This window comes from Xyrauchen texanus, chromosome 19 (genome assembly GCF_025860055.1).
Source record: "Xyrauchen texanus isolate HMW12.3.18 chromosome 19, RBS_HiC_50CHRs, whole genome shotgun sequence".
Lineage (NCBI taxonomy): Eukaryota > Metazoa > Chordata > Actinopteri > Cypriniformes > Catostomidae > Xyrauchen > Xyrauchen texanus.
The window spans coordinates 28,397,398-28,414,635 of record NC_068294.1 but is presented as its reverse complement, the minus strand read 5'-3'; the positions used below and the strand labels follow the sequence as shown (position 1 = coordinate 28,414,635).

Here is a 17,238-nt window from a genome sequence, read left to right as displayed (position 1 = left end):
ATTCAACTTACATTTTTTTGTTATTTTCAAAAACACGACTTTAAAGAACTGAACACAACTGATCCCCTTTCCTCTGTTAAAATCAAACAAACATCATGCTAAAATCAGGGAGCATGCTCAGTGGGGTAGTATATCATTTATTTAATGACATGCTCCTGATAATTGGAATAACAATCCTCTCTACTGAGAGAATCCTGCCTTTGATGGCATGAACAAGTGTCTCTTTAATGCTTTTTGGCATTAAACAAGTTGCACAAAGGCCCCTTAACAGCCTATAACACAAGCTCTTGAGAGGGGTCAGTGGCACTTCATTAGCTGGATCAGATCTGTGTGTGCTGATGGAAAGAATACAGCACACTCTCATCTCATTTTGATCAGGAGACTGCTGGGATACGGCCCCTGACTTTTCTAAATTCTCAACTACTGAACCTCTCATTACTCAGTCTTCAGAAAAATGGCTCTTCAATTAACAGGCTTCATGTAAGCAGAAAACAAAGAGATGACGCCACCATATTTAATGCAACCCATTAGTTAAACAGAAGTCATCCTTATTTGAGTGTTCAATACCACATCAAAATCTCAGACACTTTTGTGACAAAAATCGTGAAATCTTGATTTCCAACAAACGTTAAAGACTGAAATCACTGTTTTTATGAGACCAACTGTCTTCAGTATCTTCTGTGGACATGGCTTGGGAGGCACTTAAGACAGTTCTTAGCGGTCGGATCATACAGTATGCCTCATTTATCAAGAAACCATGGTGTGAGAACTTGTGGGGTTGGAAGGGAAGATTAAACATGCAGAGGTAGAGATGAAGCACCGAATGTTGTCTGATGGCCTGAAATACAGAAATAATACTATTTTGTCTCAAAAAGGGGAGTTTTAGTTATTCAGGACAAAGCAGTCATACTTTGAGTTGAAGGACAAAGCAGGCAAGCTTTTGGCTAGATATATAAAGCAGAGAGAGTCTTTTTCTACAAGTGAAATCTGCTGGTGGTGAAATTTTTACCACGGCCATTGATATTAAAAATGCCTTGTATTAACATAATGTATGATGCTACAAGCTTGGCACACCTATTATTGGGCAGTTTTTCTCATTCTTTTTTGCAGGACCTCTCAAGCTCCATCAGGTTGGATGGGGAGCGTCGGTGCACAGCCATTTTCAGATCTCTTCAGAGATGTTCAATCGGGTTCAAGTCTGGGCTCTGGCTGGGCCACTCAAGGACATTCACAGAGTTGTCCCGTAGCCACTCCTTTGTTATCTTGGCCGTATATAGACAGGTGTGTGCCTTTCCAAATCATGTCCAATCAACTGAATTTACCACAGGTGGACTCCAATCAAGTTGTAGAAACATCTCAAGGATGATCAGTGGAAACGGGATGCACCAGAGCTCAATTTTGAGTGTCATGTCAAAGGCTGTGAATACTTATGTACATGTGATTATTTTTTTTATTATTATTTTTTTATAAATTTGAAAAAGATTTCAAACAAACTTCTGTTTTTCAATGAATGCTTGTCATGGACAATTGACCCAAGTGTGGCGAACTGGATTCATCTGACGATCATGTTTTCATAAAAAAGGTATGAATTCCCGTTTTGATAGTGCATGTTTTCATTTGTACTCCTGGCACACATAACAAAATTTCTGTTTCTGGAGCATTGCTATCGTGAAACAGAGATCGGATATCAATGTTGAACACTTAGACCTTTGAAAAGATGTATCATTTGTTAACATGAATTCAATTTATAGATGGAAAATTCTATATTAAATGTAAGCAGAGTGACGTCACTACCGCGTGCGGGCGATTGCGTATCAACGGGTTAATAAAAAGGTTTTCTGAGCGATGTGGGCTTCATTACATTTATCGACGGAAGGTCAATGTTATTGTAATGAATTGTATTCCAAAATTGAACTACCTGCTACAATCTCTCCCTGTAGATGTCCCCCTCTCTTATTTCAAGAAATTTGATAGCGTAGCGAAGTCCTTCATTTGAAATGGTAAGCATCCCAGATTACATTTCAATAAGTTACACAGGCCGATTGACAAAGGTGGGCTAGGCCTACCCAAGATTTTGTTTTATTACTATGCGTTCAGTCTCAGATATTTGGCTCATTGGTCACATCCACCTGAGAGAGCCCCTCCCTGGTTTGTTATTGAACAGGAAGTTATTGCCCCTAATTTCACTATTGCAAAGCCTCTTTATCAAACTATTTGGAGCAGTTACACCCTGTTATTTCACATTTTCACTTGGTATGGACAAAAGTGTCCAGAATGTTTAAATTGGACATTTAAATGTTGCCTCAAGCATATATATGTATATATGTGTATATATATATATATATATATATATATATATATATATATATATACAAAGATGCTCTATTGGGTTGAGATCTGGTGACTGTGGGGGCCATTTTAGTACAGTGAACTCATTGTCATGTTCAAGAAACCAATTTGAAATGATTCGAGCTTTGTGACATGGTGCATTATCCTGCTGGAAGTAGCCATCAGAGGATGGGTACATGGTGGCCATAAAGGGATGGACGTGGTCAGAAACAATGCTCAGGTAGGCCGTGGCATTTAAACGATGCCCAATTGGCACTAAGGGGCCTAAAGTGTGCCAAGAAAACATCCCCCACACCATTACACCACCACCACCAGCCTGCACAGTGGTAACAAGGCATGATGGATCCATGTTCTCATTCTGTTTATGCCAAATTCTGACTCTACCATCTGAATGTCTCAACAGAAATCGAGACTCATCAGACCAGGCAACATTTTTCCAGTCTTCAACTGTCCAATTTTGGTGAGCTCTTGCAAATTGTAGCCTCTTTTTCCTATTTGTAGTGGAGATGAGTGGTACCCAGTGGGGTCTTCTGCTGTTGTAGCCCATCCGCCTCAAGGTTGTGCGTGTTGTGGCTTCACAAATGCTTTGCTGCATACCTCGGTTGTAACGAGTGGTTATTTCAGGCAAAGTTGCTCTTCTATCAGCTTGAATCAGTCGGCCCATTCTCCTCTGACCTCTAGCATCAACAAGGCATTTTCAGCACACAGGACTGCCGCATACTGGATGTTTTTCCTTTTCACACCATTCTTTGTAAACCCTAGAAATGGTTGTGTGTGAAAATCCCAGTAACTGAGCAGATTGTGAAATACTCAGACCGGCCCGTCTGGCACCAACAACCATGCCACGCTCAAAATTACTTAAATCACCTTTCTTTCCCATTCTGACATTCAGTTTGGAGTTCAGGAGATTGTCTTGACCAGGACCACACCCATAAATGCATTGAAGCAACTGCCATGTGATTGGTTGATTAGATAATTGCATTAATGAGAAATTGAACAGGTGTTCCTAATAATCCTTTAGGTGAGTGTATATGTATATATATACATATACATATATATACATATACATATGTATATGTATGTATATATACATATATATACGTATGTATGTATATGTATATGTATATATACATATGTATGTATATGTATGTATGTGTGTATATATATATATATATATATATATATATATATATATATAGGTATTTCTTTGTTATTATAAGATTTAATAAAAATGTTAATTACAAAAGAAAAACACATCCACACACGAAAACCAGAACTTGAAACAACACTTACTCAAGTAAGCCTAATTTTAACTGCAGCATTACTGTTTTGTGAAATTAACATCTCCCGAACAGACATTCAAAATCATACGTTTTCATATGAATCTACCAAGAAGTCTATAATACCTGGAAAATCTATCGAATAATATTTTCGATTTTAAATGGTGCTCGCAATAAATTTTGTTTCATCAGGGTACACGGTTATGCTGCATTCCAGTCAAGTTGGATGTGGGATATTCCTACTTGATAATAAATGCATTCCATTCCCCGATATTCGGAACCGCAATGCTCCCGTTAGCATAGCAGCGGTTTGACTTTCATTAGAGATGTCTCCTAGCAACCCAACCGATAAACAATGCTGCAGCGCTGGCATTTATGCTAAAGGTGTATGATTATCAAAAGAGATTATAATGTTTTATACACCTGTTTCTGCAGGTGTTTGTTAAACAAGCTTTAAATGGTAAAATGGTAAATGGTCTGCACTTATGTAGCGCCTTTTTAACCTTAGCGGTATTCAAAGCGCTTTACACTGTGACTCATTCACCCATTCACACACACATTCATACACCAATGGCGGCAGAGCTGCCATGCAAGGTGCTAGCCTGCCACTGGGAGCAACTTGGGGTTCAGTGTTTAGCCCAAGGACACTTTGGCATGTGGAGTAGTGTGGGCCAGGATTCTAACCACCAACCCTGCGATTTGTGGCCGACCCACTCTACCAATTGAGCCACAGCTGCCCCATTAATATCATATAATGTGGAAACAAACACATTTATCGATATTACTTAATAAATTGAATGTTTATCAATAACTTTATATCTCCCTGAGTGTCGACATCGTGCCCCTGCATCTCGGCAAAATTTTATGTTGAGAAATTCTGCACGAGCCTACACGTTTTAATTCTGACTTCAAGATGCATTCCATTGCACTTTTCCTAGTAGGAAAAAGTTAAATCAGACTTTCCGAGTTGAATGGAACACAGCACTACTTTTCAAAACTTGATCTGATACTGAATGCTCCAGCAGCCTAATTTAAACTCCTGATGTTGATATAATAATGCAAAAAGCACTTACCAATTTACTTGAAGTGAAAATCAGTCCTCCTTTCATTATTAATAAATTAAGCAATCACACGGTCATGAAAACATCTCGTGTTTTTAAATCCATAAGGATCTATTTCTCAGCAGCAATACGAGTGGTGATGACAGCCAACTCATCAGCAAGATCTCGCACTCTTCGCTTTCACTACATGTTACGGTTCGACTCGCATCAACTCTACTCACTTTACTTTTCTGACCTTGCATTTCCAATGCAGTTTAGTGGTGCTCAACATGGGTGGGATTATAGGATAGTCATAGTTGAGCTGCCTCTACTGCCATGACATCATTTTAAACGTGACACAAACTGACCAAAACAATAACACAACCGCTAGCTGTTAGCTACTAGCTCATTGTGCTGCATAAAGCAGTTCTTGAATGGTGATTTTACAGAAGTGTAACAGTTAAATTGTTCTGGTTGTTTTTGAAGCAAGCTTCCAGTAGCTGGTCAACTAAATAAAGTGAAGCTTTCAAGCAGAGTATGGTTTTGCGCACAGCCATTTCTTTTTTCACAATTCGAAAGTCTCATGAACAATTGATACTGTTATCTCTGTTGCTAACTTTAAAACTAGCGGGTTGATGTCGCGTGTGTCGGAAATTCAGTTACGCTGATAGTGACGGTTCTCCCTGACCAATCAGTGATCTGCAGGATTTTGACATCACATATAGTATCGGCTCGCTTGGAACCTCGACCGAGGTGGTATTAAAAAAGTATCAGGTACCAGGTACTATCCACAGTGGAAAACCCAATAAAAGCGAGCAGAGTCAAGTTGAGTCGAGTTGTACCGTGCAGTGGAAAAGCCCCACTAGATTGCCTCGGCCGGGACATATCCTAAAGATCACACCCACCAAGAACAAATAAATCAATCTGATTGGCTGAGGAATCTGACAATCTGAATTCAGTTGCCCATTCATTTGCACTGTTGAGGGATTCTGTGGAAATTCTGAAGCCCTGAGGGTGTGGAGCTCATACTCAAGCGCTGCTTCGTGCATGCGATTTGTGATACAGCTGTATCAAGGAATAAATTCTGACTGGATAAACTTAGTTTTCTCTATTTGTTTGTAGATTAATTAAGAGTGCAAAGCGATAAAAAATACATACAAAAAGGTGATTGAGAATGAAAGGATGTAAAATATGTATTTATTTGGCATGTTCGGCTTTGCTGGCCCTGAGAATTTGCCACTGGACAAACGGTAACAAGTGACTGAGTGTGAGCTGGTCTAAAGGGCCCTTGAGATTTAAAAAATGAGTCAATTGTCTATTCCACCATAGAAAGGCAAAACACAGTAACTACACCACTTGAACTGAGAAAAATGACTTCAAATCTTGTTGACAATTTTTTTTAATTGTCCAGCCAAATGTGTTACTGTAATGTACATGCAACCTTTGCTTATTAGAATGTACAGTAGCAATAAGAATGCTCTTAAAGAGACAGTTCATCCAAAAACAAAAATACTGTCATCATTTACTTAAAAGATACAATGAAAGTGAATGGCAGACCATTACATTCTGCCTAACATCTCTGCCAAATCTCATGAAAATTACGTGACTCTGGCAACTTTATTTGCAATTGAAAATATGTGGTTCATTAAATGTATCATTGCAATTCTGAGGTGAAATGTCCACCATTGTGGCACTAAAAGCCAAATGTTCTCTCAGACAAATTAGAGGTTAATGCTCTTATCAAGTTTTAAATCACTAAAAACGTCCACCCTACCCTAAACCTAAACCTAAACCCAACTAATGGTGTCAAATAAAAACTAATGGGAGCTGAAAAACAGATGACGTTTTTAAGCGTTAGCCCAATGCTCTATTGAATTTTAAATCATCAAAACCAACCTCCCTACCCTAAACTTTAACTTAAACCTCACTAATAGTGTCCTAAAAGCAAATGTGAGATGAAAAAAATATTATTGAAGCAACCACATCATTTTGTGGTGCTTCTTAGACCCTTTTGGCTCACATATCAACACACGTGGACTTCTGGACTTTTTGTTACTAGTTCAACACTCTGAGCTATACCACGTAACTTGTTTCCACTCAAATAAGCTTGTAAATATAGTTGGTTATGTAACACAATCATTAAAATGTATCACTTTACAAGTCATGTGCTATAGTAGAAGTCTTTTGATGTCATGAGCTAGCATTGTGTGAGGAACAGGGCGAAAACTGTTTATTAACTGATAATCTGCCCTTTAAATAATGATTTGTGTGAAAGTGAATAAAATGTATTGTTGCTGTAGTGCCTTATTTAATGAGGAAACTGCAGTGATACATATCAGAAAGAAAGTTATATGGTTTTAGAACAAAAAGAGAATGACTAAATGATGACGTCTTCATTTTTGGGTGAAATATCCTTTTAATAGCAGGAAAAGTCTTATAGAAAAGCAAAGTCCTTCATATATTTATTTCTATATCTATGTTGAAAACACAGGGAGTGTTATAGTGTGGATTCTGTGGCTTTTCACACTTTTTATTTTTTTTTTCTCTCAATCTGATCATTGTTTAGCTAAATCTGCCCGTCCCAATACAATACAGGTCATAGTCTATGAGAATCAATTTTGGTCAATTTGGACAAAAAATCTGTAAAGTAGTGCATTTTGCCTTTGTTCAGCTTTTGACATTCAGCCCCTTCTTCTTAGGCAGAGAAGCTAGGATTAGACAGAGAAAAACATCAACCAAAAAAAGTGGAGACAAGAGAGAAAAACCTCCCATTGGCAATGTTGGTCCTGTACCCCCCTGGCATTACATGCAGAATGATTAGAATTCAGCTCAGTCTTTCTGGGGGCTGTCTCTGCTTGGCCTCCTTGTCTTCCAGAGCAGATACATCAGTCCTCACATCCTTCTACTCTCTTATGTCAATCCATCCGCCTTTCCTAAAGATTCACTTCTCTCTAAGCCATTTAGAGATGCCAGCAGAGATTGTATTTGGCAGTGGAACAGAAACACAGTAGTTGCATCCATCATAAATCATACCAAATATCACCATGGGCAACAAGTTTATAGCCCATCACTAGGTTTACTGGGGTTAAAGGGCAGGGGATGTAGGATACAGACAGTTGCCTGTTTATAAGACAAACACTATCTTCCTAACTTCCTATCTTCCTTTTTTTAGACAGACTAACTGAAAAAACCACTACATCTCCAAATGTATGTGTACAAATCCATTGTGTTCTTCTAACTTTGTGGCAACGGTTTGAGGGTCATTTTCTATTCCAGAATGACAATTTCCATGTGTACAAAGCCCAGTCCATAAAGAAATTATTTACTGTGCCTGGTGAGGATGAGTTTAACTGGCCAGCACAAAGCATTGACCTGAACACCACTGAATACCTTTGGGATGTATTGCAACATCGACTGTGAACACATCGCCCATTATCAATACCTGACCTCACTGATGCTCTGGTCTCTGAATGGAAGGAAATCCCCACAGCCAACATGTTATAGGACCAACTAACCCGTAATAATACCAATGGTTTTAAAATGAAATGCTTGACAAATGGAAGTGGTGTTTGGGTGTCCACATTCTTTTGGCCATATGGTGTAGGCTATTTCTGTAATTCAGTGCAGACATCTGTAGTGAAGTTTGGGGAACATCAAAACTTGACATGTAGTAAGCCAGATCATGTGGCGAAAGATGCGATACAAATCAAACAAAGCATAAATTCTTTGCAACCAGGCAAAGTGTGTGAAACCCTCAGTGGAATAAAACAATCACTACAAGGTTACAGCTACACCATACAGCCGGCAGTCATCCCCATTTCCAATTAACATTAAGGTTGTCTACATTCATTTGCCACTTCAAGGCCAGCAACGTGCATCGGGTTTGGAGTAGGTGCTCCATTTAAAGCAAATTGGATGACTCTCTTTGACTAATGTTCTTTATGCAAGTCAGAGGTATAATAAAATAATCTCAAACTATTATCTAATTTTTAAATTACACTGTTTTTAGAAACAATGAGGAACATGGCTGAATGGAAAAAGTAATTAAGTACATGTTTTTTTTGCTCATGTATCTGCATTAATTTTCTGTAGCATAAACAGGTGCATTCTGCACTATGATGCGTAGTGTTGTTTTAAAGCAATACCACTCTAAAGATGCATTAATGGCCATAAATCAATACAAAAGAAGGGCAGCAGACAATAACCTCAAGTACTTCCTACATAATACAAGGACAACCAATTAATGTTTCTGGTTACATATGCTGGAACTGCACAGTACCGGTTCATACAATGAATCAAAATGAAAAAAGCCAAAGTCTTCCGCACCACTAATTACTGCAGACATAGAGTCCAGAGCACAGTGCCGCTGGGATTATTAGTACTCTACACTGCCTGCGGCACACTTCCAAAGAAAAAAAAACTCTTCATTTGACTTTCTCTGAAGAACAATAACGTTTTTTCTAAAAAAAACTATGGGCTTCCAAAAGGTATTTTATTGCGAGGTTGTTCCCAAAAGGGCATACTGTCTCTTACGAGTAAAGAACATGGCCAAACATGCTTTCAAAGAAATTAATCTAAGGGTTGATTACGTACGTTTAATATTTCATGCATCCAATCCACATGATGTTCGACACATTATTGAGCATGCAGATACTGGACACATGTGCTTTCAAAATGTTGTACAATACAATATCGCAATACTTTTTCTCACGATATTGTATCTATACTTAGATCCATGTATTATGATATATTGTGATATTTTCAGTGCAGTCATGCTTCTATGTTTGCATTTACATGGACACTTTTTGTTTTAATTGGAATTAAATCATTCAGGAGCACCGGGTGTTTTCCCGGTGGGCCGCTGCTCACAAGTACCGGCCCGTCCAACAGGCGATCTAGATGGCCGCCCTGGGCTCCAACATTCCCACGTGGACCCTTACAGAGTAAACATTCAAAATACACTGTAAGGTAAAGCCAATACAATTACTTTTATTTTTAAAAACTGAAATGACTTATTTTAAAAGTACTTACACATCATAACGCATTTCCATACATTGACAGTAATTTTGTACCTCGCGTGGACTTCATTAATTGACATACAAATAACAATAACGGTGACAACCAAAGACAACATTTTAAGTATAAGATTAGTTCAGAATAATCACAAAATTACAAATAACTGCAAGTTAGAGCACTGTATATACAATCTGCAAACAGTAAAGCTACGATCAGTACATGGTCATTTGAATAATTGATTTATACCGCAGGGAGCTGAAGTGTAGCTTGCTCACGCCTGATACAAATTTTGAAAATAAGTCATGAAAAATATTACTTTGTGGCTATTTGAGTCTTTGAGGCATACTTTGTTTAAAGGACAGCAGAATCAGTTTGCAAGCTCCTCGTCCAAATGCATGAAATACCTGCACGAGTAATCTTGCTCATCTACCCACAACAGGCGGTTGACCTGTAAGACATCTCGGAGTGACACGTGACAAGAAATGCTGTTAATCACAAAGACACATGCTTGAAGAAATGTAATCATTTGTATTTTATAAAAACAGATTCGTGCTCGTGTCTGATTCGTTGATTTTTCAGAGGCGTGCGGCGGGACCCTGTCTCGTGGAACACGCGCATGTAAAGAGTTATTACTCCTTTTTCTCACTTTCATTTGTCTGAAAACAGTTTGTCGTCTATGAGAATGCTGCAAATTATCAACAGTCATCTCAGGAGTTGCAGTGATATCAGATATCAAGACATTTAAGGCAATTATCGTTAAAATATGTTTTACATATAGCCCAGCCCAAAAGGGAAGTGAACTTTTCTTTATGAACAATTGTTAAATGAAGTAATTTTATGGAGACCTGCACAAACATGTGTACTCAATTCCATATTGCAACATGTTACCTATTAATTGTTGTATATTTGTTTGTTTTTGTGTTTTTGAATAGTCTATGGGCATAATAAACATTTTATTTTATTGAAAAACTTAAATCATAAGTTTGTGCTATGGCTCTTTCGAAAAAATGCATCAACCAAAAATTACAAAATTGGCTCCTTAGTGAAAAATGTTTGCCGACACCTGTTCTAAAGTTATGACAATTGTTGCACTGTGGGGCCCGATGTCATGACTAGCAGTCAATAGAAATGTCTTTTTTTTTTACTTGAAAATTAGCCAGAAAATGAAACCAATGAGCTGGTGTGTTGTTGTATGGTGTGTTGCAGGCTGGATTTGGTGGGCCGCTCGTGGGCCAGAAGGTCCAGGGTCACTTTTTAGTCCCTTTTAAGCCCCTGGCCCCCTCCCAACAAACAATAAATTGACGTATACTTACCTAGGTGCAGTTCAAAGCGAAGTAGAGGGTGCATCCACATCTGTAACTGTTGTAACCTTGTACTTTTTGCGGTGTGCGTTTGTCTTTCAAGAGTTTATCGTAAAGTCGATCGTAAAGAGTCGAGATTTATCTGGTGTCCATGCTGCGTTCATTAACGAGAACAAACGATCCAAAGGTGCAGATGTCCCAGGCAGGCATTAAACAATCTCCACAACCTTGGCTAAGACTCCAAAGTTGATGGTCTTGCTCTACAGCTCACAAAAAGTCTGTCCATCTCTCAGACACAGTCTTGTTCATGTCTTGTTCATGTTCCACTCAGTGATGTGACGAGTAGCAATGTTTTTTACGCAAGCCTACTCATCAAAGAGCGGATTTCGTCAATCAAACTGAGAGTGGGAATTCTGGAGTAGAAGTGTTCAAGGCTGCTCTGAATATCTTTCCACTCTGGGGTGTCTCTCAGTCGGGCCCACTCAAGTTTTTCTGTGTTCTCCAATGAGCGGCTCCAATTTTGGAGGTAATCCACCGATGCTGAATAAATGTTTCTGAATCATCTACTCGCATGTCACCAGCTTCAACCAGGGCATCCAACTGCTTTTTAATGTCAGAGGGTATGAATGATATACCTCCAGTCTGGCATGTAAGACTTTTCTCAGGTCATGAATGTGTAAAGCCTCTTCTGTGGCTGATATGTGGTCTTGCTCTACAATCTCCAGTGCATGGTTAAAAGTGGCTGTTTACTGAGTGCAGAGTCAATCCAAAGTTTAGTTCAAGGATCTCTTAAAATGTCTCTTAGAAACTTTGGGCATTTTTCCTGAGAAAGTATGCACTCAGACTTGTGTAACAAAATGTGTAGTATTCTTTCAAGAGCTGGACCAAGAGTGATGAAATGTTTGTTGCCATGCTGCAGTAATTTCTGATAGTCCAGCTGAACAAAAGCGAGTATGTTGCATATGACAGCTTCAGATTTGGTGTGGGTAGAAGAAAATTTCGGATCATACAATTTCTTGATCAATGTCGCAGTGTAGTCAACCTACCGAAAGCTGTGGCCGTGCACAACAGAATGATAAGCAAAAAGTCCTTCACTTGCATACACCTTGTCAGAGTCAGAACTTTGCTTCCCAAAGAAATCGCTAACACTTGTTGTGGCACACTTACTTTTAGCAGCATCCTCGTGCTTTTTTGTATTAACATGCTGTGCAATGTCGGTGCAGCCTCCATGGGCAATGCAAAAGTGAGCTCCACAAATCTCAGACCTCACTTTATTAGGCTCTGTCTGTGACTTCTTTTTTAGAAATGTAAACTCTTTTTGAAGAAATGTACATGCACGCTTCCTTCCAGCCGCAATTTCATCTGTGTGCTCTTTCAAATTGACTCTTCAATCAGTTCACTTACTGGATGTCTATTGATAGGGGATTGTGATTGGATAGTTGAATTCAGTCATGTACTTCATAGCATGGTGTGATTTTATTGGTTTTACACACCATATCTTTGGCTACCTTTAGAATACTCACGTGACTGAGAAACCCACATAGGTGATAGAGAAATTTTAGGAGAGGGGAAATATTGGACAAAACACAATTTTTTTCAGAATAAGTCGGACACTAGAAAATGTGCTTAAATACGGGACTGTCCTGGGAAATCTCTCCTAATATCCTTTCTGTACTCTACAGTCATTTATCAAAAACAACTAAATAAACATTTAATTCTAATAACACATTGCATGGATGCTGTAAAGAAGCCATTCAACCAAACAAACACTACTGTCTCTGCTTAAAGAGACAATACCATTTTAGCGCTTGTTCTACATATCAAAATAAATACTTGTAAATATTACAAATTAGCCATGTAAACAACAAACATATAACAATTTACTGTAGATATGCAATATAATATATACAATTTAAATACATTGTTTATTGATGTAATACATGGACTATATAAAAAAAAATGTAAAAAAAAAAGCTAAAAAGTCAACAAAATGATGAAAAACTAATGCTAAAATAACATTTCAAATGAATCTAAACATGATATTGTGATGTATCGCGTTATATCGAATCGTTACATGTGTATCGCAATAAGTATATTATGGTGAGGTGTCAGGTGATACCCATATAAAATGTGTTTTAATTTCTGTCAGAAGGCAAAAGACTGAGAATACCACTATGTGCCTTGTCCTTAACCCAATTGCAATCCATTTAAATTGCAAATGTACAATCTGAATAAATGAACCGCACTTCTGATTAAATGGAATTCTGGTCACTTTATTTCTCATGATCTGGATCAGGTTTTATGCTCATTTACCTGCAAGTCGAATAACTTGACTTTAGATAGTCTTCTACATTCATTATAACATGGCTCAAATTGTACAAATGATGTAATTAAACCAACTTTGTTGCTGTTTAATGCATATATGAGAAGAGATTTGAGCAAATTGTTTATCAATAAATTTGATTCAACAATGTAAAACTTTTTACGTTACAGTTAATTTAACGAATACAACTCATAAGGAACTCATAAAACTGGTAGAGTCATTTAGGTTTCGCTATATAGTGTTCTTTTAGAGGCAGTTGATCCCATTGGGAGAAAATGAAGTGATACTTGCACATAAAGCATTCCAACAACAAAATGCAGTCACTGGGGACAAGCAAGATTGTTTTCAGCAGATTTTTTATTGTGAGGGCCAAACAAACCCCACTGTCTCTGTTTTTTCCTATATGCTCTCCAGTATCCAGTTGAGACAGAATTAAAGCTTGAAGCAGCTAAGGGTAGATGTCGAGTATTGAGCCAGTCATCTTTCCTGTCATTCATCAACTCACCTCCACAGCTCTCCAATGGGAAATGTGGCAACCTCAAACACACTAACACAATTCGCCCTCGCAGCATGACAGGTAATTCACACTAAAGAAATGCATTTACATCTTTCCTCTGGCTCCTTATACAGTCACTGCTCCCCCGAAAATGACAACCCACTCAAGACACTTATTTAATCTGCAAATCTATAGATAGAGCCAGATATCAAACAGAAAGTGCAAATAATACCACATGAAATAGAGATGAATACATTACATGTAAATATAGTTATTCTCTTGTTATGATTAAGCAGTTGCACTCTACTGAATGTGGTTCTGTTAAATTAGCTTATGTATTATTTCACTTATACAGAGTCAGACTACATATTTCCAACAGCAATTTGGCTCATCATATTAACCCTTGTGTGACCAAGACATTTCTGTCTTTTTCATTTTGTATTTTTTTTTTATTTATTTTTTATCATTTTGGCTGTGTTAATGCCAACGGCATAAATTTTGTCAAAGGAGTGTATTTTGGGGGGAATTTTGATATTTCAACCTCAGTTCCTAAAACACATCTATAATACACTGTGTACACAAAATAATTACACTCAGGACCTTCAGGACAAAAATGTACCCATTGAAACTGCAATATTTGATCCCAGTGCCATTAAAGCATAAATTCATGAATTCTGTAATATTATGCTTTCATTCTGGATCCCTGGCTTCAAAATGAAATTTGTAATTTCCACCAGTATTTTTATATATTTTTTAGCCTATGGAGCAAATACATGCTTTTCCCCTATTTTCTGTTTGCTGTATTATAGAGCACTGCAGGCCAATTGAATAAATTATGCCGCGAAGATATTTTTGTCCTCAAAGGACCTCTGAGTAACTTTTTTTTTTTATCGACAAACAAGGGTTAAATGTTACTTATACTAACTGTATATAATAATTATAGGTTCTTAAACAACTTTTAAAAAGTGAGGCAGTCATGTAATATATCAAAAAGCTTTTTATTTTTGCTGCAGAGTAAAACGATTTCTGATGGTAACCTGCTATTGTTAGGCTACCTAAAGGAGCTATTAACCCTTACAATTAGGTTTGATTCGGTATTGTTAAATAATATTTTTCTCTATTTCTCTGTATAAATAAAAGCTGCAAGTTATCCAAGCACGTCAAACTTCGAGAGCTATTATTGGCACAAGCCAACTTTACGCCAGTGTGTCAAACACAATTGCATACAACTAAGGATGATCGGAATAGCTCGGTGTACCTGAGACTGGGTTTTCTGGGGTCCATTTCATTCCCGGATACAAAAACTGAAACGACGAGCGCACTTCGCGACAGTCCAGCACCTGGCTATTCGGTTGCGAGCACGGCAGTAACAGGACGCACAAAATCAGTGCACCATTCAACTTCAGTCCAGTCATGTTTAATCCAAATGTGATGAAAGCCAGAAAAATACGGAGCAAAAACGCTTCCCCGTGATATATTAAATACACACAAGAATAGCGTAGGAACAATCTGCTTTGCCTAAAGTGAAAAGATAGCGACGTGTTGAACTGAGCGCTAGCATCACATGCGCTCTGCGAAAGTGAGTCTGAGGAGTCCTGTAGAGCTCTTGATCTCCACCTCCAAACTTCATGCTCACAAATCAAGGTCACAATTCCCCGTTCGAGGAGGGACTGCAGGATTTAGATATGACCCCTTCCATTCTTCATAGGAACCGATTACAGAAGCAGCCCTTTAGGTTTTAAGCTTTCATTCACACTAAAGTTGCGATAATGAAGACTGGAGATGCGCTCTAAATTAATAGCTGCTTTCGTGCGCACACGAAAATCAAGATTAAGTTCAACTGAAGGCTACTACAAGGCAACACCGATGCAAAATAACTTTTTAATTCAGTCACGTCTTAAGCTTATTTCATTAAAAAAAATATATGAAATTAGTATACATGTGATTATAGGGCTAGGAGACTGGCTTTTCTATTAAGTGTAAAATTATCTGCATCTAATACATTTATTTTAATTTAAATATGCAGCCCGAACAACAAACACATACCGCATGTCACAATTCCAGTTATCTGCTGCCATCTGGTGTTTCTAAAGGTTATTACTACTCACAGTAACTAACAAATCTCTGAAACCAATTCCATTCTGCGAGGCACTTCGATTATCGGTTTTCATTATTTTATTGGGAATTGAATGCACTTTAAAGAGGCATGATTACACACCCAAAAAAAAAAGAAAAGAAAGAAAAAAAAGAGAAGAAACCGAAATCTAGCGGATTACAGATGGATACCGTGCAATTTTTATTAAAGATTTTGGCCATTATTAAAATTGCAAAGTCATCCACCCGAAAACAGCAAGACAAATAGTTGCATGCAAGATCCACTGAAAACAGTATAAACGAAACAGCAATTACACTTTATATTTAGGTGGTCTAACATTAATTATAGGAAAACATGTTGTTTTTGTTCATGAATAAATATGCACATGCAATATTTTTACTATTATAACAACTTGTCATAAATTACTTCATCACTGCAACTTATTAAATTATCTCAAAGAATAAGGAAAGCATCTTAAACATTTAAAGGGATAGTTTGCCCAAAAATGATATGTATGACTTTCTTCTGCAGAACACAAACAAGATTTTTAGAAGAATATCTCATCCCAAAAGGTTCATACAAGGCAATTGAAAGGGGTGAAAAATTTTCAAGCTCTATAAAGCACATAAAAACAGCATAAAAGTAGCCCATAAGACTCCAGTGTTTTTTTTTGTTTTTCTCCCTTTTTCTCCCCAATTTGGAATGCCCAATGCACTCTAGGTCCTTGTGGTGGCGTAGTGACTGCCTCAATCCAGTTGCAGAGGGCAAATCTGTCAATCTGTGCATTTTATCATGTGGCTTGTTGAGTGGGTTGCCATGGAGACATAGCAAGTGTGGAGGCTTCACGCTATTCTCCACGGCATCCACGCACAACTCACCACGTGCCCCACCGAATTGGACCTAAAGAACTGAAATATAAAATACAAAAAATATCTTTCTGTTCAGCAGAAGAAAGTCATACACATCTGGGAAGTCATGAGGGTGAGTAAATGATGAGAGAATTTGTCCTTTATCCCTTTAAGAATAAACAAATAATCATAGATAGCCTATATCAATAATCAATAAGATATTGCCTACTAAACATATGCACGTGTGGTCTGGAATATCCTTTTGATTGTAGATGGTTACAGAAAAGCAGTTTTTTCCCTGGTGCAGTGAGTTTTGCATGGATTTGCACAGCATGTTACAAAGCTGGATGCAGTCCTGCAAAACTCACCGTCATCCCGCATAACAGGGCTGTTCCATCAGCATCAAGTGTAGCTCTGTGTGTCAGGCAGAAGGTGACCGGCAATACTTGAAGTGCAAACAATGCAGTAGATTTACTGGCACTACCTGCAC

General features: G+C 37.9%; 1 protein-coding gene across 1 annotated transcript in view; it reads right to left on the bottom strand.

The window, feature by feature from the left end:
* LOC127659402 (glypican-3) overlaps positions 1-15,383 on the bottom strand; it is a 233,808-nt gene extending 218,425 nt beyond the window's left edge. The window contains exon 1 of the mRNA XM_052149203.1: positions 15,064-15,383. Coding sequence (XP_052005163.1) covers positions 15,064-15,220 — 157 coding nt within the window. The 5' untranslated portion in view covers positions 15,221-15,383. The remainder of the gene's footprint in view (positions 1-15,063) is intronic.
* Between the last annotated feature and the right edge of the window lie 1,855 nt (positions 15,384-17,238).